This window comes from Anopheles funestus, chromosome X (assembly GCF_943734845.2).
Source record: "Anopheles funestus chromosome X, idAnoFuneDA-416_04, whole genome shotgun sequence".
Taxonomy (NCBI): Eukaryota; Metazoa; Arthropoda; class Insecta; order Diptera; family Culicidae; genus Anopheles; species Anopheles funestus.
In genome coordinates, this window is record NC_064597.1 from 20,942,170 (window position 1) to 20,968,840 (window position 26,671).

Genomic DNA, 26,671 nt, shown 5'->3' on the forward strand with positions numbered 1-26,671 from the left:
CATCTTCATCGCCTCCTCATCCCAAGACGAGCATAAAGATCATCTACGCCAACTCTTCCAGAGGCTTAAGCAGCATCGTTTGACCATTAATGTCGCTAAGTGCAAGTTTGGTCAAAGCAACATCGACTTCCTAGGGCACAGCGTTTCTGCTGTGGGTATTTGTCCACTCAACGAGCGAGTTGAAGCCATCCAACACTTCAAGCTTCCTTCCACTGTTAAGGAATTGAAAGGTTTCCTCGCAATGATTACCTTCTACCGAAAATTCGTTCCAAACGCCATCAGAACACAAGCCCCTCTCCTTGAAATGACACCTGGGAACAAGCGTAATGATCGTTCTCCGCTTGTGTGGAACGATAAGACTAAAGCTGCGTTTGAACAATGCAAAGTACAACTCGCCCAAGCAACTCTATTAGCACACCCTGCAAAGGAAGCCGCACTTTCGTTATGGGTCGATGCTTCCGACTTTGTAGCTCCGACTTTGTAGAAGGACGAGAGTGTCACGTGTATACGGATCATAAGCCCATTACCTTTGCCTTCCGTCAAAAGCTGGACAAAGCCTCCAATCGTCAAGCTCGTTAGCTTGACTATATTGGGCAAATTACAACCGGCATTCGACACGTAGAAGGCAAGGATAACATTGTGGCTGATCTTCTTTCTCGTATTACCGCGATTCACTCCACTTCAGCCCTTGACTACAACAAATTGGCAGAGAGCCAACAACACGACGATGAGCTGGAAGCTATTCTTAATGGCACTAAGAAATCAGCATTGAAACTCAAACTTTTCACAAACTCTGATTTCAACATGGATTTCCCGCTTCGGCGTGCCAAGTTGCATCACATCCGACCAAGGCAGACAGTTTGAGTCGTCGCTCTTCTCAGAGCTTACCCGGCTTCTCGGTGCTAAGCATCTCCGTACCACAGCATATCACCCTCAGGCGAACGGGATTATCGAGCGTTTTCACAGAACCCTTAAAGCTGCCATTTTGTGTCATGATCCGAATCGTTGGTGTGAACATCTTCCAATGATACTTTTTGGATTGCGCAGCACATTTAAACAAGTTCTTGACGCATCGCCAGCTGAGATGGTGTACGGAACTACACTAAGGATTCCATCCGAGTTCTTTGCCGACAGCACGCCTCTGAACAGTACAACTACCGAATCAGATTTCGTAACTAATTTGCGTATTTCTATGCGTAAACTTCGGCCGCAATCAACGGCATGGCATGGCTCGAGAAAATCTTTCATGCCACCAGACCTGTCTTCGTGTGAGAACGTCTTCGTACGAGTTGATGCAGTGAGGCCAGCACTAACAGCACCTTACGAAGGACCATTCAAGGTCATCAGTCGATCAGAAAAATTCTTCAAGATTGAAAATAATGGTCGAGAGGTCAAATTTCGATAGATCGCCTCAAACCGGCTAATGCTTTAAGCGAGCAACCGAGTGTTTCAGACGCAGACACTGCAACTCCAGACACTGTTCCGACTAGGGTTACTCGTTCCGGTCGTAAAGTAACATTCCCGAAAAAGTATCGTTAACCGCAACCCTAGTCTAGGAGGGGAGTAATGTAGCAGCACTGTACAGTGGTGTCATCCGCGCTATCGTTGTTTATATATTGTTAATCTGTCACAGTGCTGGAAAGCAAAGTGACAGCACAAAATAGAGTAGAGTATGCACCAGCAAGCGAGTAAGACGTGCGAAGAGGCTTTGTGAATTTTCCCTTGTTTTTGTGTAACCCGTGTTGAAAGAATACGCAAATAAAAAATCGTCAAGTAGTACGCATAAACTACAGATGCAACGAAAAATCGCTGATTGAGGACACCTTGGAGCACACTAGCAGTTGATGCGAGTGTTATAAAGTGTTTACGGAAAATTAAAATGAATTTACTGTGTGGAATATTATAAAAAAGTGATAATAAAATGTTGTGAAAAAAAATTTTCGTCGTCGTACTACTTTTTTTTGAGCACCACTGTAGCATTTTGAATTGAAATCAAATCAAAACACTAGCGACGTCACGATCGTGTAGTTCATTTCGCCTTGTTTTGGTTGTACCTCTAAAGCCAGAACAAAGCGAGAACAAGGCCAAAATTTTGTATGAGATTCTCTCTCAAATTGCCCACAGGGTAGTTACACGAATTAAAATGAACTCCAAATGAACTTTGTAATGTACTATTAGGACAAGGGAATAAACAGTAGCAAAGGGAAAGCCATCGGTGTAGCATCATTTTTAATCCACCAAAAATATCACAATATTCGAATGCGTCACCGCCAGTCCGAAATTATATAAAGGCATTTTGGAAGATGTTATTTGTTTTATGGGGAACTTCGTGAGCAGTTTAGATAGGAAGGATGCCGAGTGCATACTAAGCTTCGATGAAATGAAGATAGCAAGTGTAATGGAATATGATCCTGCCGCCGATGAAGTTATTGGTCCTTACAATAACATACAAGTTGTCATGGCTAGAGGGCTGTTCAGAAATTGGAAGCAGCCAATCTATATTGGCTTTGACAAAAAAATGACCAAAGAAGTAATGCTTGATTTGATAAAATAATTATGCTACAGGGGTATTAATGTGGCTGGAATTGTATGTGATAACGGCGCAAGCAATTTTGATTGTTGGAGAGAACTGGGTGTTAATGACTACAATAAGCCATATTTTGAACATCCAGTATCAAAACAACATGTGTACGTAATCCCTAATGAACCGCACCTATTGAAATTGACAAGGAATTGGTTTGTAGATTATGGGTTTCAAATTAAAAATTCAACTATCTCTGCCAAACCTTTGTTTAAGCAGGTGGAAGACAGAATGAAAGCAGAAATTACTCCACTATTTAAGCTAAACAAAGGTCATTTAATATTATCAAACGAAGAAAGGCAAAATGATCGTCGAGCGGCAGAACTGCTGTCAAGAACAACTGCTATTGCTGTTCGACGTTACTATCAGGAAGAAAAGGAATTGGCCAACTTTATTGAAATGGTAGATTTATGGTTTAGTGTGTCCAATTCCTATTCGCCAAATGCCAAATTGGATTTTAAAAAATCGTATACAGCGAACGATGATCAAATTAAAGCGCTAGACGATATGTATGATTATGTATCTAATATGGTACCAGTAGGGAAGCACAGTATGCAAACGTTCCAAAAAAGCATTTTGATGCAGATAACGTCGATAAAAATGCTGTACGAAGACATGAAGAAAAAACATAACATCAGTTATTTGTCCACCTTAAAGGTAATACCGACTTTACAATTCTTTACAAACAAAATGATCAACATTATTTTCTCTATCTTCCAGCTTAATCAAGACCTGCTCGAAAACTTTTTTTCACAACTGCGACAAAAAGGCGGAGCGTATGATCATCCATCAGCCCTCAGTTGTATTTATAGAATAAGACTAATGATTTTGGGCAAATCTCCTACAATTTTGCGTAATGTAACGCATATAAAAGAAAATAATAATAATAACATAGACTGTGATATATATGTAACATCGACTGATAGAATTGAAAACGGAAATAGTAGAAATGAACAATGTGATATTCAGGAAAATTTTATCGCTGCAACAATATTTGAGGAAGCTGAGGTAGATCGTTCGTTTCCTGATGTTGTTGAAATGGAACAAATCAACAATTTTGTTGCTTTACAAGAACCAAGTGCAATTATTAATTTAGCAGAACAGGAACAGGATGGATTCGAATATATTGTAGGTTATATAGCTCGAAAATTCAAAGAAAAATACGCTAATTTGAAATTAGGCACATATACTTGCAGCAATGCAGAAGACCACAGCTATTGTCAACCACCATCTTTTGTCGATCACTTATCTGTTGGTGGTTTGTACAAACCATCAAATGAATTTTTGAATCAGTGCATGAAAATGGAGGAAATTTTTCAAGAAATTCACAAAGAAGGAAAACTCATTCAAATGACGGGAAGTGTAACCAATTTAACAAATCACCTTCAACAAATAATTCCAGAATTACCCATCGATATAGCCAAAAGCTTTGCCAAAAAAAAGGATAATAGTTAGGATGAAATATCTGAATATGAAACGCTTAACTAATCATGAATGCAAATATTTTACTTTCAATAGAAAAGCAGCAAAAAAGCTTAGGAAAATCATCAATTAACAAACGAATCGGGGGCACGCCCATTGATTGGCAAAACTTGGCTATATCGATGCGTAATTTTGGAAAGATTGGTTGTAGGTGATGTAGTGTCTTGAATAAGCACGTCTTGCCAGCCTGGTGATCCACAAGCAACTACTTCATTTATAGTTCGCTCGTTTGTCAATTCGCTACTAACATACCAAGGTGTCTATAACTTAGATACAACACAACAGGTGAGTATTTAAATTTGTTACAATTCCTGTTATTTGAATGAAGTTGCATTCTATGTGAATTTCTTGAAAACTTTATTCCTAGTTTATGCTCTTCATTCTTTCATTGGATGGTTTGTACAAAACAAAAGTGATCGACAGAAGACGATGATTAAAAATATGTAGCTGTGACAATCTGAATTGATTACATATACCTACTTTCAACAACAGTATACAGTAGAAACTAAATAGTTTGCTGCTTTTTAGTTTGCTGCTCGTTCATTGAACTGTAAATTTGTCGGTTTTGTAAGTAGCTGCTAAGTTTACATTTCAATGATCTAGTTTGCATCGTAAAAACGTGGAAGAAAAGATAGAACTGTTTTTCATTAGTTTGCTGGCAATCATTGGCAATCTATTGAATACATACTGTAATGGAATGGTAATATCTTTTATTAGAACCGTGCAATATGTTAGTGGATTATTGCAAGATACCCTACTTGTAAAACAATTTTCGTTTCACAGGCCATACCAAACCATATACGATAAACAGCCGTACTTCTTTAAGTAAAAATTCAGTTTAGGTTTTTTCACGTAAGTTTAACTTTTGTTTAACATCCATACGGCCATGCCGTTGTACCTGAATAAAAAAAAACTTTTGTTCAACGAATGCTGAAACACCTGAAAACACGAGAATTTTACACTGTACACTGCACTGTAAATTAATGTACTCAATAAATTAAATTAGACAAACAAAGTATTCGCACCTTCAACCTATTAGTGAACCATGTTTTTATTAATTCTACTCTCACAGTCGAGCTGGACTCAGATTTATTATATGAACGGGTCGTACAAGGCATTTGCTTTATTCGATTAGTGATTGTGACGAAAACTGGCTCGATATAATATGTTTGTAGATCGCGCGGAATGGACGTGGAACAAGTTCCGATATGGAAAGCTTCGTACATTACGTTTAATTCACCGTAGCATGCACTCAGCTCAACTGGTGGATCGTGAATCGATAGGAAAATCAAAAACATATCGATACATTTCTACAAAAACAAAACAAAAATGTTAACTTAAGGTTCCGCAGTCTTGAGGTCGAATTTCACGCACTGCAATTCAATCTGCTGTTAAAACTATTCATATGTCTTCACGCAATTATTCACAACTTCTACCAAGTTTTGTTTTTTTTGCTCGGTTAGAACGGCCTGGCCGTATCAAGACTTATTTTATCACGTAGCAGAATAGTCAGTCCATGCTACGGGGGGACGGTCCGGATGGGATATGAACCCGGTCCTGCCGTGTGGACGGGCGCCGTTTTCCATCGGGCCGCCCCAATATAATATAACACAAGCTTAAAGGCGCTAACGGGATGCTATGCAGTAGCGCACTAGCAACTGGATGCCGTTGGGTAGAACTCAAAGTATAACACAAGCTTTCAGATGCTAGAGTTAGAATCGGAGGAGAAGTTTTAGAGTGGGTAAGCTTGTATTCTGTTCGGAGGAGGTATTTTAGATACAATAAGCCGCTGTTTCGCCACTAAAGCTGATTTTTTCGTACAGGTTGTCAAATACGGAAGATTTGTATTATGAAGGTCAAGTTTGTGATCTGTTGGAAAAATCAAATTTAACGAAAGGAAAGGTTACAAACAAGCAGGCTAGATTTGCATCCTTATACACAAACGGAAACCCGAAACTCTCAAACAACTTTCCGTCAGCTTTTTCTCACGGAAAGGTGCCAATTTCGGAGCGTGTGGCATATTTTTGTTGCATTTCAGTGCATAAACTATTGGAATAAGCAAGTGTTTTTGTAAAAACATTAATTTATGAATAATTTTTCATGTTTTCGCTCATAATATTGCATATGTTTTGGAACAACTAGGAGTATATGCATTTGTCCTCTGAAGTATCTTCCACAATTTTCAAACACTTGGCAAACGCCACGGAGATAGAAAAAAAACACGGCATTGAACATGTTATTTTTTTTTTGCACAAATATTTCGCATACTTGGGTGGTAAGTGGCAAAGTGTCAAAAATTATTCGAAGGAGTCATATTTGTTGTGCCAGATCTTCCGTTGTATCACTTACGTAGCAGGAGAAAATCATTTTAATGTTTTAATCAATTATTTAATACACAATCTTTTCTCAAGCTAACTGTGGGGTCTATGATACCTTCCACTAGTTTTTTTATATGGACTTTGACGTTTGGCGGCTTATTTGCTGCATGTTTTCCATACAAACCGCTCAGCAAAATAAGCCTGCGTATTTCTGATTAGAAAATTTTTCTAATGTTAGTTTCGATCAGCTGCTCGACAAATGTCAAAACAAGACATTTTTCTAGCAGGTCTGAAACAGGTTAGGCCATATTTGATTCGGGGGAATGTTGATTGAATTAGGATTTAAAACAAAAATTAAATTACATGAGTTTAATTATGTTAAGCTTTTTATGAAAAATAATACAAATTTTTACTTGTGCTATGCCTTTATTTCGAACTACATTTCGACGCTGTAATTCCTGTTTCGTCAAAACGCGGTTCTACAAAACTGCAGCCTAATGTAATTCTTTATGTCAAAATGCTAGGTCCTTAAGGAATCCTTGCATGATGATATTACCTGTCAACAATTTCCCGCTCGATTCTGCTCAATGTTTTGACAGATCCGGGCTAAAAATTTTAGCTTTCTAACTTAAGGTATCATAGACCCCAGTAATGGGAGTTGTTAACGGTTTTTTGCTTTCATTTTGAACAGTTTCACACATCCATGGTTGCTTTGATAGAGCTTTAACGAAAGACAAAATTTGACGAATCTTGTCTTATCACAAGAATGGTTTCATAATACAAATCTATTTTCCGTTTGTCTTGGCTCACTTAACTTGAGACAATTCCGTTTGTGTAGGAAAATCGATGTGAATGTTTATAAACAATCTAACATATGTGTTGGCAGAATATTAGGAGTCTCTATCAAGCAACGCTTGAGGAAACACGTATCCGTACATATATCAAACCCAAAAATACAGTTACACCACAAATTTTTCAGACGAATAGCTAGAAACGGACAGACAATTTTAAAGGAAGTAGAGTGACAAAAAAAGTAGACACACAGGAAAAGAAAAAAAAACATAAACTGAGTGAAGCGACGCTAAGATGGGGGTCGACGACCCCGGAGGAAGTGGGATCTTCGGATCCTATTTCGGAATCCTTGCGGATTCACAAAAAACAAAAAAAGGAGGAAAAACAGAGAACGGATAGTGATTGAAGAACATAATGATGAGGAAATTTTCATGACGGTAGAGAGTGCAACAGCAGGAAAATCATTAGCCACCTTCAATCCGTTCCATTTTGCAAAGGCTAAATTGGCAAAAAGCCGCTAAATACAACGCTGCTGAGGGATGGAAAAATCCTTATAAAAGTGAGAAACACAAGTGAAGCCGAGAAACTAAAAAAACTCGATCTAAGTGTCGGAAAAGAGAAAATGCCAGTGATCGTAAAAGAACACCAAACCCTTAACACCACAAAGGGTATCGTAAGATGCGATGCATTCAAGTTCATGGATGAAAATGAAATCCTCGAAGGCCTAGAATCGCAACAAGTGAAAGAAGTGTACATTTTTAAAAGGAAGAATATGTATGGAGAGATAACAAATACGAGAACCGCAATAATAACATTTCACAAAACAAAAATACCTAGGACAGTGGATATAGGATATTTCAAAGAAAAGGTCGAACAATACATTCCAATGCCAATGCGCTGCATGAACTACATGCGTTTTGGACACACAAAAAAATATGTCGTAAAGAAAAAAAATGTGCGAACTGCAACGAAGCGTACCACGAAAGATGCACAAACAAAGCAAAATGCGCGGAGTGCGGGGAAAACCACAACACTCTAGATAAAGAATGCCCTGTTTTCAGGGACGAATACGAAATAAAAACAATTCAGACAGAAAACAGAATTACTATTCGAGAAGCCAGGAAAATAAGAAGAGAAACGGCCCCACAAGTACCTAGAATCTATACGAGAGAAACCTTTGCAAACACAGTATCAGGAAATACAAAAACCAAGCTCAATGAAAACAAACAAACAGAGGAAAATCTTACCAAAAACACAAGCGAGAATAGGCCTACTCAATACCAACAAGAAATCAAAGAACATAACATACAAACAAAAAACAAACACAAAACAAAAAAGAAACATACAATAACAACGAAAATAACTACGAACGCATAACACATGAAGAAGAAATACATATTAAAAAAAGAACGAAACGAAACGAAACAATAATTTTTAGCGACACCGAAGTCGTACTAAGTGATTCGGAAATATACTCTAGCGAAATGGAAACATAAAAAAAACAAAAAAAAACCAATACAAACAGAAAAAAAACAACCATATTGCATAGAGCACTTTATACGTAAACTCCAACACTAAAACGGATAAACTAAATATCATCCAGACAAACATCCAAAGTTTACCAAAAAACAAAGAAGAATTAAAACACATTATATATGGAAAGGAAATAGATGCAATATGTTTACAAGAAACATGGACTAACACAAACAAGAATATTAAAATACCAGGCTACAATATGGCAAAAACCGACAGAGCAGACGGATACGGAGGGACATGCATACTATTAAAAAAAGGAATTCGATTTACAGAAGTTAAAGTAACGGACCAAACAGACACCATACAAACAACTGCCATAAAACTACACAAAACAAACCTAATAATCATAACTACATACATAGCACCACAAGCGAAAATCTCAGATATTCGAAACACTTTAGCTCAAATAGTATATAACACCAAAAATTACAAAAAAGCAATTATAACGGGAGATTTTAACGCACACCACACCTTTTGGGGGGACGATAGAATAGACCTTAAAGGAGAAACAATCATTGACGAAATTGACAACTCCAATTACATTATACTCCACAACGACACATACACATACATCCCTACGGACAAAAACAAAAGACAAACAGCAATAGACCTGACAATAGTATCAAAAGACATTTTTCAAAACACTTCAAAAAAAATCAAAAACATACATATTGGTTCCAGCAACCATAAGATCATAGAAATAAACATAACAATGAAGGGAATACACACCCCCACAATAACAATCAACAGGAAAATAGTAATAGAACAAATACAACTCCTAGACGAAACAAAAATAGAAACCATACCACAATGCATAAAAAAAATACAACAAATCATCACCAAAAACAAACGTAAAACAAAACACCAACTAAAAAGCTGGTGGAATGATGAATTGCAAACTGCCCTAAATGATAGGAATAACGCTAAAAAAAATTTTAATAGAGACAGAACAATAGAAAAAGCCATAGAATTAAGGAAAAGAACAGCGATATTTATTCGAAAAATAAGGAAATTTAAAGAGAAAGAATTCCAAAAGACCCTAGAAAACATCAACTCCCAAACAAACACAAAAGAACTATGGAACCTGATAGGAAGAATAAATCACAACAGACCGACAAACAAGGAAAATAACATAATACATAATGAGATACAGAAAGCCAAAGAATTCCTAAAACTCAATTTCCAAGCAAATAAAAAATCAAAATACCAATTACAAATAGACCCGAACAGACAAATAGACAGAGCACTGATAGACAAAGAACTTTGGAGGGACATAATAAAAAAGAAAAAAAATACCGCCCCCGGGATAGACCAAATAACATACGAAATGTTACGCAACATAAACGAACCAACAATAGAAAAAATAATAACAGATGCGAACAAAATGTGGATCAAAGGAAAAATCAACAAAAAACTAAGAAATTTCAAAATAATAGCCATACCAAAACCAAACAAAGACCAAAACAACAAAGATAACTATAGACCAATAGTGCTAATACCTACCCTAACCAAAATCTTGAACTCCGCTGTACTCAACAAACTAAACAAACACATAGAATCACAAAAAATACTGCCGGACAACTCCTTCGGTTTTAGAAAAAACAAAACCACAAATCAATGCGTAAACCTTCTAACAAACGAAATCACCCGAAACAAAAGAAATAATAAAATAAATGGCGCAATATTCCTAGACCTAGAAAAAGCATACAATAAAGTACAAACTAGAACACTAATAGGAAAAATGATTAACACGAAAATACCTGATCAAATCACCATGTGGGTCAGTGCGTTCCTAAAGAACAGAACGATAGAAATAGAAAGCAGTAAAAACATAAAAATGTTAGTCACAGACGGACTCCCCCAGGGAGACGTCATGTCCCCCACACTTTTCAACATCTACACCAAAGACATACATAAAAAAATTGAAAACAAAAACATTAAAATTATACAATATGCAGACGATTTCGTAATCTTAGGAAACGGCCAAAACGAAAAAGAGCTCAAAAGCAAACTACAAACAGCCCTAAACCAATTCGCACAGGAAATAGAACTTCTAAACCTACCAATAAACATAGACAAAACAAAATACATGATATTTAAAAATAACACAACAAATAACGATAACCTCAAAATAAGAAACAACACCATTGAAAATACAAATACATACAAATATCTAGGAACAATCATAGACAAACAACTAAACTTCAACAAACACATAGAACACATAAAAAACAAAGCTACAAACAGACTCAATATACTAAAGATCCTATGCTCCAGGAAAAATAACCTAGATCCAGAAAAGACCCTAACAATATACAGAGCAACAAACAGAAACATTATAGAAACTGGCGCATCATACATAAATAAAAGCAACAAAAACAATCGAAAAAAAACTCAATACAATTATAAACCAGGCGCTTAGGAAAACAACAGGATGCACAAAAACGACGCCAATAAACACACTACACGCGTTAGCGGCAGAAATACCGATAGAAATAAGAGGGAAATTTATTGCAAGAAAAGAGCTAGCAAAAAACATTGTCTACTCCAACATATTAGAGAACAAATGAAAAAATGCCAAAAAATAACGAGAAAAAAAAGAAAACATACCAAGAACAAATCTACTTACAAGACATAGAAATACTAAACCAACTACACATTAGCAAACCAAACAACATAGCAGACAAAACCATAATTGATACCGAACTAACAAAAGAAATTGGAACAAAAAGTAACAAAAACAAAGAAACCCTCAGACAACTCACTTTAACCAAGATGTCAGCAAGAAACCGCACAGGGGTAAACATCTTCACGGATGGGAGCCTGAACAAAAATAAAGCAGGAATAGGCATATACATACAAGACAAACACAGACACATGTACCACGAATACAATTTAAAGAACACAACATCCATAACAACAATAGAATTGACAGCAATAGAAACAGCACTCACCCTAACAGAAAAATATGATCTAAAAAACATGACTATATACACAGATAGCCTAACATCATGCAAAATACTCGAAAAAGCACAAACAGAACTACAAATAGAGGAAATTACATATAACATACTGAAAAAGAGCTCCGAAAGGCAAATAGCAATAGTATGGATACCATCACATTTAGGAATAAAAGGAAACGAAACAGCGGACAGTCTAGCGGACAAAGGCACCATCTCAGACCAAAAACTAGATAACAAAATTAGATATACAGATGCGACAAGGATTTTCCAAAAAGAAATGGAGGAAGAGACAAAAAAATGGTATATGGAACTATCAAAACACAAAGGCAAGAAATGCGCAGAATTCCTAAAACAATTCCCCTCGCAAATATGGCACAAGGACATAGACATAAACCCCAAAGAAATCAAAACCACAAACAAAATACTGGCAGGACATGATTTATCAAGCTACTGGCTAACAAGAATGAGGATAAAACAAAACGGAAACTGTGATAACTGCAATACGCCAAATACAGGATGGCACATGATATTCGAATGCCCAAAGTACAATACCAAAGATAGAGTAACAAAACGTGAACTAAAAGAAAAATGGCGAGACAAAAAAGGACACACAAAGGAGTAACAAAACGTGAACTAAAAGAAAAATGGCAAGACAAAAAAGGACACACAATCAAGAAACTAACAAAATTTATCACAGAAAAAAACATAGAATTATAAAAAAAATAGAATAATAAAAACAACATGACAATAGACGAGAAAAAGTAACCCTTTCACCCTCTTCCAAACGGAAGAAGGCTGAAACGGGAAAAACTTTTACTCCCGACCCAAGATCAGGATAAAACTAAAAAATGTACAACGAAGGAAAAACACGCAGCTTCTCTACATGCATTTTGGCCCGCAAAATACATGATAGGGAAATAGCAGTGAAAAAAAAAGAAACAAAACAAAAAAAGATCAAAAAAACGGACATACAGAAAACAAGAAAAACCAAAGAATAGCAAAAACAGGGAAAAGAAGAAACAAAAACCAAACAAAACAAACCAAAGATATAAAATAATGGAACAAGTAGACCTAGAACACAGAGAAATAGACTGACAAGTCTACTCCACAGAGACAGTCAAGACTCTGATTATGTACCAACCTGGTAGCATAGGAGGAAAATACTGTCAACAGAGAAAGAAGAAGAAGAAGAAGAAGAAGGCACAATATTATTGCGGAGATTCACAAACGGTTGTTGTTCTACCGGCTGTCATCGGGTGATCGAGTTGATCTAATCGATACATCCACGATCGTGCTATTGGGCGCTAGATGGCGCTAGTCTATGTAGTGAGCGAGATATAACAGCTGCGTTAGTGCGAGTTGAAGGGATGCATTAACGCAGGACGAATAAGAAATTAGGTCAATCAGGGCTACAAAGGTCAGGGGCGCCTGGCGCCAGGTCAGCTGATCGGTAGATGTTAGTAGCAAAGTAGACGCAAAGAGAAAACGTTTTAAAAGCGACCAAAGCAAAACATGAATCTTACCAAACTGCGGTTAGCTAAATAAAGTGCTCAAACTAGCGTAAAAATCAATTTTTGTTACTCCGTTGCACACGAAGCAACAATATGCTTTGGACATAAGTCCTCTAAGCAAAGGCGCCCAGCAAAAATGATAAAAATTCACCTTCTAAATAAATACACCCTGGTATCAGTCCACTCAAACAGAAAAATAAATCAGTCGCAGTAAAAACATCAGAGAAACAAGTTCCCTAAACAAAAAGCCAAGAACACACGGAACATACTTGTATGCGGCGACAACTGACAGCTCCAAATTTTTTTGATTTCTCGTCGCCGGCTCCAAAGTGGGTAAAGAGACTAGGTGTGCTCATAGGTTTGACGCGGTAGACATGCTGAAAACCAATTAGAAGTTTGTGGGTTCGATTGTGATACGTATATTTTCACTCACACACACAGCACACTCCGAATGATTCACACACACACATTGATAAAAAATCGAACCCACAAATGTCAAATCGTTAGGGGTAAGCCCACCTGTATATTATACCCACTTTGGCCGGCTCGTAACCCATATATCTGGGTTAAGGTGCAAATAGATGAGAGCTGCGACATGTCGCAATTGCGACTTAACTGTTAATCGATTGTCAAATCGAAAAATTGAACTGTCAAAAAAGTCGCAAGTGGTTTTGTCGCGCTGTTTCGCTCGAGTGGAGCAAAACAGCGCGACTTTTCATTTGCGACAATTTTGTTTACATTTTGAGTGTTACCGCTTTTTTAAGAGGACGCTATCTTCCAATTGTTCTTGCAGAAAGGTGGTGGTAAGTGTATTTTGCAGGAATAAACCGTGTTTTATGAGATATTCTACAATATAATTCCTGCGAAATTTAACGTGAATTTACACAATTTCCAAATTTGACAGTTTCGACAATTGAAATTTGCGACAAATCGCAATTGCGACATGTCGCAGCGCTCATCTATTTGCACCTTTACGAGCCGGCGACGCAATGACGTATTCGGCTATCGCCAGAGTTTATACCTTTATGAGTTGGGGAGTTGATTCACAGCTATGGGAGGGTAACCCTTGGTTTTAAATTTTAGCCGTTATGTATCCGAAAATATTTTTTTTTTGCAAAGCGGTATTCAAAAGGATATATCGGTTAGAAAATTTGATCTAGATGTTTTATTTTATTTATTTTTAGGCTGAATTTAAATGAGTTTTCTTGGAATTATTGCTATACCTTGCAACAATCCGCAAAATGATGTTATATTAATGTTGTAGCTTAAGATTATCTTAGTATTCTTTTGTCATATAAAACCTAACAATGTAAAATATATTTTATAGTATAATAAACAAGTGAAATATATATTATATTTGTTTTATGAAGTTTTAGCCCCTCTTAAAATGATTTGGTTAGAAAATTCGAAAAATTTTACGTTGAACACAGTGGAAGTGCAGTATGTAGGATTGCGTCAGAATAATCGATTCAAATAACCTATGTTTGAACCGATAATGAATCATGCGTTTTGATAGCCAAGAAAAAGTTAGAAATTTTCAACATTTTGTAATGTATTAATACTGATGTATTTCAAACCTAATACAGAATAATCGAGCGAAATTTTGTTCGAAAATAACTTGTTTTGACGCGTGTGATCATCCTATATTTCCAATGTGATCATGCAATCGTTTACACATGGTTAGTTAGTGAGAAATCACATTGACTAAAGTACTGTTTTGCTTAAACTGCCTGCGAAAACAAACCATGGAAAGTGTTAACGCCACTACCACATTGAAAATGAAAAAAAATGTAAGTTTAGCACAACTTTTATACATATTACGAATAACCGAAACATATTTTAATTAAATTGTAACTAATTTATTATTGCAGCCAATTCAAGGAACGGAGGAGGTGCTTCACCTAATCGAACTGGTGAAAACCTACCCATGCCTGTGGAAGGACTCGGATCGTCAGTATAAAAATGCTGAGATCCGACACCAGGCATGGGTAGAAATCGGGTCATACATGGGTCATTCATCAGAGGACGTCCACCAAAAGTGGAAGAATCTGATGAACACGTACCGGCGCACGAAGAAGGAGATAGCACGAAGCCAAGTGACCGGATCAGGTGAATGATTTACGAATCTATATTATAGAATGTTTTAGTTATATAATGTTTATTCTTTTATAATGATTATTTCCAGGATCCAGTGAGGTGCTACAAAACTGTTGGTTCGCGTTCGAGCACATGTCATTCCTGCACGACGCGACAGCACCGCGACCAACAGTAAATAGTGTAAGTAATTCAATTTTATAACAATTTTATTGTGTAGCTCTCTGGGGTTGCGGCAGATGATAGGGCAATGGATTATTGAACATTATGTGCCGTGCTAAATGTTTTCGCATGTTTTGCAATGCTCTGGTCGGTCTTATTGGAACGCCCGGGATAGGCAGCATTGAAGCTGGTGCTGATACATCGTCGTACTCTTCGGAGTTTAGACATGTATTGTCTTGATTTGTAGTGCGTGGGAGTAGTGTATGTGAATAGTTGTACAATAAGTGTCCTCGTCTAAAGTTGTGCAGACATATAGCTGCAAGAACAACTTTTTCTGCAATTCGAGGTTCCAAATCCATAGGCTTAGCTAAAACCCGGAATACTCTAGCTAAGATACCGAATGCGTTTTCTACTGTACGTCGTGCTCGAGAATGTCTATAGTTGAAATGGCGTTCCATTGAATCTGCAGCATGCATGCCTCCAAATGGCCGCAGACAGTACTCTTTCATGGCAAACGCTTGGTCCCCTAGAAAGTAGAATGGCACTTCGATCTTATAGGGAACTTGTAGAATTTCCGGATCGGGAATATTTAACTCCTTGCGTTCCAGTTTTGGGTATATAGGACTGTTTGCTAAAACACCGCCATCCGATATTCTCCCCTGGCAACCGACGTCAGCGAAAAGAAAGTTGTAATTTGAGTCCGCTATTGCTAACAACACAATACTAAAATTGTGTTTGTAATTGTAAAACTGGCTTCCGGAATTCGCTGGTGCTTTTAAAGGGACATGTTTACCGTCGATGGTACCATTGACATGCGGGAAATTCCATTGTTCTTCGAATCCCTTTGAAATTTTCAACCATTCTGATTTATTGGAAGGCAGCTGAAAAGATATAACATCAAAATCATAAATGTTATGTTAAAATCTGTTGTAAAACACCATCGTTATCATTTAATGTAATATGTTATTATTTCTATCATTTCAGGCGAATCTGGAAGACGAATCACCGGCCTCATCCACATCGGCCATGCTGCCGGGACGAACTCCCCAGCCGAAATGGAAGCGGACGCAAACGAGTCGTTCCGAGCAGATTGCCGAGTGCTTGGGAGCCCTGAGACGTTTGACAGACACTACTCCTCGTCCAATGAGCAAGGCCAGAGCTCTGGGCAACTTTGTAGAGGCGCGAGTCGCTGTCTACGAACAAAGTCACCCAGAGTTCTGTGACCGGCTCATTGAAGCTGTTACAGCTACGTTGAACGAGGAAGTAGCGAAGTTCAACGCCCCTGGATCCTGCGATCACGACTACGTGTAACACGTAGTGTGATAACGTGTGAGAAGACCACTCCCCATGACCCTTATGACCTATCCTCCTTGTTCACAGTGTGAACATCATCGGCTCTTATCAGAGCCACCAGATATATCCAAAAAGATATTTTTGAGACCTTTGAAAACACTACACAATGTAAGAGATCCTTGAATGATCTTTTTTTCTTTTTAGACGACGACGACAACAACGCATTTGTTAAAGCTGAGGAGTAATTTAGCAGGATCAAATGTATTAGTCTCTCACTATGAAGTTACAACTGAGATACTTATTTTGCATTGGAACATCAAACACGGAATAATCAGTGCACCATGCTGAGGGATCTTTCGGATTGATACACTAATTATGACTTAGTTTAGTGACGTAATTACATTATTGATAATATGTAAAATACACAATACCTTCACATATTCCTTTAGCTCGTGTATTATATGATCACAAACTTCCTGCACGATCCGGGATACAGATGGACTTGAGACCTGAAGTTAATCATTAGTTAATTGACGAGTATATATGTCTTGCTTAAAATAACTTACCCTAAACATAAAGGATAGCGATTCATATGAGTCCCCAGAGGCCAAAAAGCGAAGCGCGATGGCAAGCCGTTGCTTTGTAGTTATTGCTTTACGCATTGTTGTATCTACTTTGCATATTTTTGGACCGATTAAAGACAAAACATGATGGAACTCCTCCCGATTGAGTCGCAGAAAATCGTTCATCCGGTTGTTGGCACCTTCTCCATCGATTGCCTGGAACAATCGGTTCCACACATCTTCCCTTTCCAAAAACAAATCCGTAACCCAGATCCGGCCATTTTCTGATCGCGATTCTTCCTCCTCCTCCTGCTCTTCTATCAATAGTAGAGCTAGCGTAGCTACTGCTGCAGCAATGGCAGGGATTACTTCCTCTGTTTCCATATCCATGTCCTGAAAAATAAATTCATGTACTTATGAATAATGTTTTGCAAACGTTATCGCATTGTATTAACAAAAATTCTTACCGAACTTTACTTTCTTTACTGAAAACAATGCACAACAAGGACAACTTGTGAAATACTACAGTACACAATAAACATTGGCGTTCCACTCTAAGCAACAGCTCCCACTGTATTCTGTTAAAATGTATTGTTAATTGTTAAATCGCGTTATATGGTTTTCCCCGAACTTCGAGTTTTCTACACAATAATAAAGTTCGAACAAAAAAACATAAATATTTTTTAGCGTGTTTAACACATAACTATTAACTTCGCATAATAAAAGTAAACAAGTCCTGTATTTATCCAATACTGCGTAATGCGGAATCATGCTGTATACTCTGTACACCTATTAATGTTGGTTTTTAGTTACATAAGAATGTTTCATTCCCGATTTAATTGTGCTGAATGTGTTAAACTTTATTTTACTAATAATTTATAACACAAATATTGATATTTTAAAATTTGAAATGAACATTTGAATTTGAATTTGAAATGAATTTACGATACCATAATCAAACCCATGAATTCAATTATAAACACAACGAATCTTCGTTTGACAAATAGTTGACGGCTGCGTCTATGGCAAACGCCTTGGGGGTCCCACACGATAGCTACAACTACACGAGCGACGCCTCGCCAAGAACAAAAGAAATTCCAAGAAAAACGGGAGCTGTCAGTTGTCGCCGCATACAAGTATGCATCATGTATTCACTCTGATCTCTCTTCAGATGTCGAATAAATCTTTCGCCTTTTGCTAATGATTTCCGTGGAGAGGGATACTCTAATGAGTCTAGTACAGAACAGGAAAAAAAAAACAAAACAACAAAGAACAGAAGCGGCAAGTATAAACAAATCTGCAACAACCCCGAACTCGCCAGACCTTTAAAAAAAAAACTAAGCAACATCAAACCCCCAAAAAATATTACCGGAACATCTCAGAAGAAAAATAGGGACATATGACCATTAGTTGTCGGTCCACACACCTAGAGGTGCTTGTATATACAAATTCGCGAATTAGCGCAGGAGGGCCCAGCCCGACCAGCCAAACCAACATGCTTTCTCGCTTTGGCAGGTTTGATTGTTCATAAGACAGAACGAGAAGGTATGTTGATATTGCTACCCGGGAGGAAGCTGGACTTTTGTGCCGTATCGTGAAACACCTCGACAAAAGAAGAAGAAGAAGAAGCATCATGTATTCTTGGCTTAACTGATACTACACACACAACTAAAGCAATGCACAAGCATAACAAAAGAATTTATGGACATGCTTGTTCCAGAAATGTACACCGTCGCCGAAACACCAACACCACAATACAGAACTACATCAGATACGCACTCGACACAACACAAAAGACGATATGCGATACATAGAGCATGCCTAGACTTTGCAGTTAAGAAGGCCCGTGCGTGTGTATGTGTACTGACGCCGCACAAGGTTGTGACTGCGCAATGAGATAATATAAATGTGCATACCTATATGTATTAGACGCAACTTACGATTGTACAACGAAGAACATACTTTTAACTATGTTCGGTCACCCATTGATTGCAATTAAGCGAACGCCATTGAACACTGTCACACTCCACTAAACGGAACCGTTTTTCAGCACGATCACTGTTAACTTACACTTTACAGTCCTATCCCGCACTATTTAGGCGAATTCCAACTTTTATCAACACTGATAACCACGTTAACTTCACCAAAAAGACCTTCACTGCACTTTTACTGACATTTTAACAGAGAATTAAAATAATTGCCAGAACTGCACCATTTCCAACTAATCCACAAACCGCCATGACACGAATGTTCCTAACCAAATATTAACATGTGGTTAAACGTTTGGTAAAAAGAAACAGAATTCCTACTCCTTCCTTTGACAGCTAATGAACGCTTGAAGCGTTTAAGGCCACTGTACACGACATTTTCCGTCTTCATTAGAAATATTTTTTTTTTACGACCATTTTTGCGACGAGGTCTAAAAATTGATAATTTGGCTAAAGTCTGAAATAAGAACAATTTTTCGCACAGGGTGGTTCGAAGGCTATGCAATGCGGACTGAATTTGAATTTTTTTATAATTACTATTAAATTGTAAGGAGGTTTTCGCATAGTGAAAAGTGATTTATTCATCGAGGAACCAAGTTCCATACGCTGTTTGTGAAACCGTAAAATTTTCCTCATTTTTGGCCCAACTTTGCCCCATAGCTCCGCCGGTATCCAAGATATCGCCAAACTTTCTTCTGGCCATGGCTAGATGGCACTTGTGGCTAGATTTCGTCCATGCACCACTAATCGCTACCATGTCTGTGGCCGGAGCTATTCGCGAAAGCTCCAACGGATCGCCAATCTTTGACCTGTGGTCGATAGATGGCACCAATTGCTACATTTTCGGCTAAAGTCTGAAACACGACCCCCCCCCCCCCCCCACTCACGGTCACTCATCTGCGTGTCAATTTTTCGTACAGGGTGGTTCGGAGACTATGCAATGTGGCCTGAATTTGATTTTTTTTACAATTATTATTAAATTGTAAGGAGGTTTTCGCATAGTGAAAAGTGATTTATTCATCGAGGAACCATGTTCCATACGCTGTTTTTGAAACCGTAAAATTTTCCTCATTTTTGGCCCAACTTTGCCCCATAGCTCCGCCGGTATCCAAGATATCGCCACACTTTCTTCTGGCCATGGCTAGATGGCACTTGTGGCTAGATTTCGTCCATGCACCACTAATCGCTACCATGTCTGTGGCCGGAGCTATTCGCGAAAGCTCCAACGGATCGCCAATCTTTGACCTGTGGTCGATAGATGGCACCAATGGCTACATTTTCTTCTTCGACGGCCATGCCCTCAGGTGTCTGTGTCTCGAAACATAATTAAAAAACACGCAACCGATTTCGAACCACCCTGCACGAAAAAAAGTCACTCAAATGAGTGCCCGTGAGTGGGGGGGGTCGTGTTTCAGACTTTAGCCACATTTTCTTCTTCGACGGCCATGCCCTCAGGTGTCTGTGTCTCGAAACATAAAAACGAACTGCACGAAAAAAAGTCACTCAAATGAGTGCCCGTGAGTGGGGGGGGGGGGTCGTGTTTCAGACTTTAGCCAATATTTAGCCCTCGTCGCAAAAATGGTCGTAAAAAAAAAATATTTCTAATGAAGACGGAAAATGTCGTGTACAGTGGCCTTAAACGCTTCAAGCGTTCATTAGCTGTCAAGGGAAGGAGTAGGAATTCTGTTTCTTTTTACCAAACGTTTAACCACATGTTAATATTTGGTTAGGAACATTCGTGTCATGGCGGTTTGTGGATTAGTTGGAAATGGTGCAGTTTTTGCAGTAAAAGAGCAGTGAAAATAATTTTAGTGAAGTGTACGTGGTTACCAGTGTTAACAAAAGCTTGAATTCGCGTGAATAGTGCGCGATAGGACTGTAAAGTGTAAGTTAACAGTGATCGTGCTGAAAAACGGTTCCGTTTAGTGGAGTGTGACAGTGTTGAATGGCGTTCGCTTAATTGCAAGCAATGGGTGACCGAACATAGTTAAAAGTATGTTCTTCGTTGTACAATCGTAAGTTGCGTCTAATAGATATGTGTACATTTATATTATCTCATTGCGCAGTCACAACCTTGTGCGGCGTCAGTACACATACACACGCACGGGCCTTCTTAACTGCAAAGTCTAAACATGCTTTTGTATCACATATCGTCTTTTGTGTTGTATCGAGTGCGTATTTGATGTAGTTCTGTATTGTGGTGTTGGTGTTTCCATATCGTATCGTTTCCGTAGAAGTGAGGTTAGCGAGTTTTACGCATGGATTGGTTCAATGGTACTAACTATTACGCACATTTGCATTGCGTTCTAAAGCCTGCAATATCATCGTAATTTTTCATGCCTTTATTATCATCATCATAAGAATGGAAGAACAGGGAGGGAGCTATCATAAAACACATAGTGGGTTTCATGCAGGAGATGGATATACACATATAATGAGGAAGAAGAAGGAAAGAGAGGCATATGACTCTAGTAGTCGAAAGCCCTACAGGAGTGGTTGTACCCTTGAATATGGCGGAGGAGGTAACTTCTTAGTCCCATAGAGGGTAGTGCCCCACTCAACGAAAAGAAGAAGAAGAAGATCATCATCATCATGCCATTATCATCATGCCTTACGAAATTGAATTTATAAGGTTGGACATAGACGAAGCGAGATTTACGCGGATCGAGTAATACGCGGCTAGTTTATACCAGATTTAGCCCAGTTCAATTGTCAAATATGCCGCGCCTGCTATCGTGCCCGCGTTTCCGCAGAGTTGTTGAAGTGCAGCAACTCTGCGTTTTCTCGGTAGCGCGATCGGTGACGTTTCAGAGTTGTTTACAATTGTGTTCATGATTTTCCGGTTAGCAGCATAGCTTAATCATAAAGATTTCGCTTAAAGGCCATAAAAATACAACAAAATGAGTAAGTTTATAACTGCAGTAAAGATAATTGCAATGCATATTCATATTTGTTTTTGTTTTAGGTTCCAAACCTGCGTTAAAAACAAAAAAAATGGTAAGTCAATTTGCCGATAGCAGGAAAGTTCACAGCACTAGCACTCCGCACATATCGCAGCACCTAATCACGCCAACTTATACCTTGCGCTCCTGTGGGCCGGCGTCCTTCCGGGTTGGTGCAGAGCAGCAATTTCGCAGGGGTTTTCACCATCCGCATAATATGCCGTAACCACCAGATCTGTCCAGATCCAGATTATACTTGGCTACCCAAGACTGCTGGCAGGTAGTGTTGTGTCCATGTTTCGTCCCAATATAGCACAGCCGCAAACAAACGCTTGGAAACCATTTACAAGCTATTTCGACGGCATTTCGCTTCATGCTCTCGTCGTCCAAGCTCCGCGCCAGCGTAAATGAAAGAGAATACAGTCTCTGACACACGATCCGGCGACACGGCCGATAGAGACTTTTTCCGATCCATTGAGGTGCGTCCAGTGTGTCGGGTTGTCTGCCTGCTATCAGCTGCTGGCGATGAGTAAATCCTATGACACGTATGTACAGGACGGATATACCGATGCACGACTACCATAGCTTCCTGCTTCTCTCTGTGATGTGCATATGGCCTGCCTAGGATAACCGTGCTTTGCGTAGTGATGCCCTTGCATCATAGTATCCATTCAGGTGCTATGTTCAGTTGAAGATAGGACAGTCTGTGATCTTGCCGCAAAACTTCATGAGGGACGAACGGATTAGAGTGATTTTGTCAGATTGTAACTATCTGGTCCTTAGTTGAGCTTCCACTACTGAATCCGACTAGGTAGTTACCAACAGCCTTTAAACGATTTGCTAATTATTTTCTTTTATTGCTTCTTATACAGACGGTTCACATGAGCGAAGAGGAAACGTTGTTTTTTATTGACCAGATTTTCCGCCATAAAAGTCTATGGGACAGGAAAGACAAGGGATATAAAAACATAATAGTCAAGGCCGATATGTGGAATGAAATCGCGGGGGTCATGCAACACCCTGTTCAAACTCTTAAAGATAAGTGGACTTCCCTTCAGGCCACGTATCGGAAGTATCGCTCAAATTATAATCGCAGTTTTGTAACCGGTTCTGGTTTGTATTACGAATAGTGAAAAGCAGATGATGATGATGTTGTTATAATAAAACCATTACTTTTTATTTTAAGGCGCTGATGAAATCGCACTTCCAACCTGGTGTGGGTACAGCGCTATGAGGTTTTTGGACTCAACAACGGAGTGTGGGATGACACTGATCACCGTAAGTAAATATATTTTATTTATTTGTCTTTTATTTTCACTCAGATTATAATAATATTATAATCTTCTCTATTGAGAATTAATTATTAGTATTTAACACACATCACTATAAGAAAAACAAATGAATAATAAAAAAATCTTATGCTGCCAAAGCTAAATATTTAAAATTTCATTATAAATGCGCTTTTTTTAACTTTATTTTTACGTTAGAAACTATCCGAAAAAAGAAAAGTAAAATTGTAAAGTAGAGTACATGAAAACAGTTTTATTAGGGATTTAAGTTAAGTAATCAATGTGTAAAAATAGCATATACATTTAATTATTTACATCCAATATGACGGCAAAATGTATGGTCATCTACATTCGATTACCTAGTGCAATATTTGTTGCATGCATTCAATGATGCTATCATTTATTCGAAATTATAATAGTAAAAGTAAAGTATGAAAAAAGGATTGAATATATCGTTAGATAGAACAATTTTTTTTATTTTAAAAATAATGGTCGCAGACGAAGTTTAAACAGTCAATTGTTCAGCAGAAAGTTTGCTACATGCATTCGAATTTGTAGCATATTAGTACTGGCACGTGACGCGTTCGAAATCATGTTTCGCATGTTAGCATTTCCTTCGTCGTTTCCTGAAAGAAAGTTGCTATCGTGCATTCTGACTTCCTCCGTCCTTCTAATAAAGTTGTGCAGATATATTGTAGCCATTATAACTTTTTTGGCATTATCTACTTGGAGTTCGATTGGTTTTTTTAAAACCCTAAACCTTGCGCTAAGGATACCGAAAGCCATTTTTACAGTACGCCTGGCAATAGAGTGGGGTTGATTAAAATTGCGCTCAACAGATCCAACTTGTGTAAAACCACCGAATGGCCTAAGACAATAGGAAGTCAAAGGAAATGCCTTGTCTCCTAAAAACATGTACGGGACTTCTATTCGCGATGTTTCATGCAACGGTGCCGGACTCGGTATTTTACACTCGTTTCTCTCCAGTTTTCTATATAGAGATGTGTTTCGAAAGACTCCTCCATCAGAAATCCTGCCTTTAGCGCCTACGTCTGCATACATAAAATTACAGTCGGCATCAACAACTCCTAATAATGCAAGGCTAAAAAAAATGTTTGTAATTGTAATAATCGGTTCCACTGCGTGGTGGAGCTTTTGTCGCTACATGTTTGCCATCCATCGCCCCAAGAGTGTGAGGAAAATTCCATTTATGTTCAAACCCTTGAACCACTTTCATCCATTCTTCGGGCTAAAATAAAAAAAATAAAATAAAAGCTGTAATAAAGAAAGAGATAATAACATTAAGTGTTTTAGAAACTACACAAAAAATAACTTATTACTTATGTTTATTGCTACAGTTGCCAGATTTAGAGATCGACATGTTGGACGAGGCCAATGAACTCCAATATCTCGATGGACCATCCTCGGAAAATGTTCCCGATCATTCGCTACTTCCGGAATTAGATGGTACCACTGCACCGGAACCGCGTCCTTCTCACGCCTCACCTACGCGACATACCACAGTACCACGTGCATCATCTCCACCACACAACCGTCGTAGACGCTACCAAGAAGGCAGTATTGCCTATACAGAGGAGGCGCTCGAAGCTTTAAAAACAGTAGGAACAGCCACCATTGAACTTATAAATAAGTTAAATACACCGTCGGATGAATTAGACGGAGTACGAGAAACGATAAACGAGTGGACACCCGAGCGCCGAAAGCGATTTTTGGTGCGGGTTCGGCGTATGGTAACCGAAGAAGAAGACATTCGGTTTCGTCAAAATTTCGGATACCAGGCATAGCATTTTGTTTGTTTTAAGGTAAAACGGCCAGGCCGAAATGTCCTACGTTTAGTTTAGTTTATTGTTAAACTTCATTATCTATTTTTTTGTTAATTTCATGAATATGATGTATAAAGAAATATATCCACAAAAAAATTCACATTTGGCATTTACCCGACCATCTCCTTCAGGCCTGGTACAAAAAAAAATTTCAACTGGGTTGGCCTTTACCATTTTCATGACAAAAGCTGTCGACCGGATTTCGACGAATATAGTTAGCTGCACAATATTTTTAACAGGTTAATTTGTGACTAAAAAAATAGTTTCGAACCGCATCAAAGGTGCGATCATCTCTTGAGATTCTATGCGTGTGGCCAGGCTCATAGCGAGGGACTGACATGGTTGGCCTCCACCAAAAATCCTAGCTTGAAAGCTGAACTTGGAAATACAATTCGAACAAGCAACTTTCAAGACGCCTTTCGCATGCTAACTTAACCCATAGGGATTCGGTACCGTTCCTACTATGTGAAGACTGGCATCGCTATCGCCTTGGTCATCAATTAATCAATATTCGAAATATTCTTTGGTCTCGGTCTCGGTCCATCTAGTTAGTAATTTTTCTTTTAGTTGCTTACCTTTACATAGTCTTGCAACACTTCAACCAAACAATCACACACTTCCGGTATGAATGCACCGATCGCTTGTGCCGAAATCTGATAACAAACATGAAATAAGTAAATCATTCTGTTTTGCAATTTATTTAAAAAATGATACTTACCCGAAATGCATACTCGAGAGTTTTGTATGAATCTCCTGTTGCCACATAACGTAATGTAACTATGAGCTTATCTTTGGGTGATAAACTCTTTCGCATGTTAGTATCCATTTTCGTTATCTTTGGCCCAATTCGTTCAAGCAGATAATTGAAATCAGATCGAGATAATCTCATGAAATTTATTATGGTGTTGTCCAGATCTTCTTTCAATATCGTCTCAACCAGGCGACTAGCTTGATTATCTCTCACTAGCAACTTAGGGCGCATCCAAACACGAGAAGAAGGAAATTGCTGAAGAGATGCTGTGTGTATGCGAATAAAATTCGCCCACGCACTGGTAAAGCGTAAAGCAGCTTGATTTAAGTCACGACTCATTGTTTTTAGCAGATAACAATAATGTAACACCAGAAAAACCAATAACAAGTGACAATGATTTTATTTAGCTATTCAAACTACGCACGCGGTTTGGTCCATTCACGAGGCGCGGTTTACTCGCCTGTTTGACAGTCGTTATACCAAATTTGACAGCCGCGTATTACTCGATCCGCGTAAATCTCGCTTCGTCTATGTCCAACCTAAAAATGCGTTTTGAGAATCA

At 38.3% G+C, this 26,671-nt stretch overlaps 1 protein-coding gene and 1 non-coding gene across 4 annotated transcripts; one reads left to right on the top strand and one right to left on the bottom strand.

Moving 5' to 3' along the window:
* Positions 1 to 15,106: 15,106 nt before the first annotated feature.
* LOC125769059 (uncharacterized) lies at positions 15,107 to 19,753 on the bottom strand. Of its 3 annotated transcripts, none has more exons than XM_049437477.1 (4): positions 17,763 to 19,753; positions 17,299 to 17,688; positions 17,164 to 17,241; positions 15,107 to 16,320 (listed from the first exon to the last, which is right to left on the bottom strand). In XM_049437477.1, the coding sequence occupies exons 2-4, from the start codon at positions 17,683 to 17,685 to the stop codon at positions 15,487 to 15,489; spliced, it is 1,299 nt and encodes a 432-aa protein (XP_049293434.1). In that variant the 5' UTR covers positions 17,686 to 17,688; positions 17,763 to 19,753; the 3' UTR covers positions 15,107 to 15,486. The 3 variants fall into 3 exon arrangements, with proteins under 3 accessions (XP_049293434.1, XP_049293452.1, XP_049293443.1); XM_049437495.1 differs by having other exon boundaries at positions 19,236 to 19,741; XM_049437486.1 differs by having other exon boundaries at positions 19,212 to 19,740.
* Positions 18,447 to 18,539, top strand: LOC125774594 (U5 spliceosomal RNA). The gene has a single exon (XR_007421078.1). It is a non-coding gene; the product is annotated as a U5 spliceosomal RNA (small nuclear RNA).
* Positions 19,754 to 26,671: the final 6,918 nt, after the last annotated feature.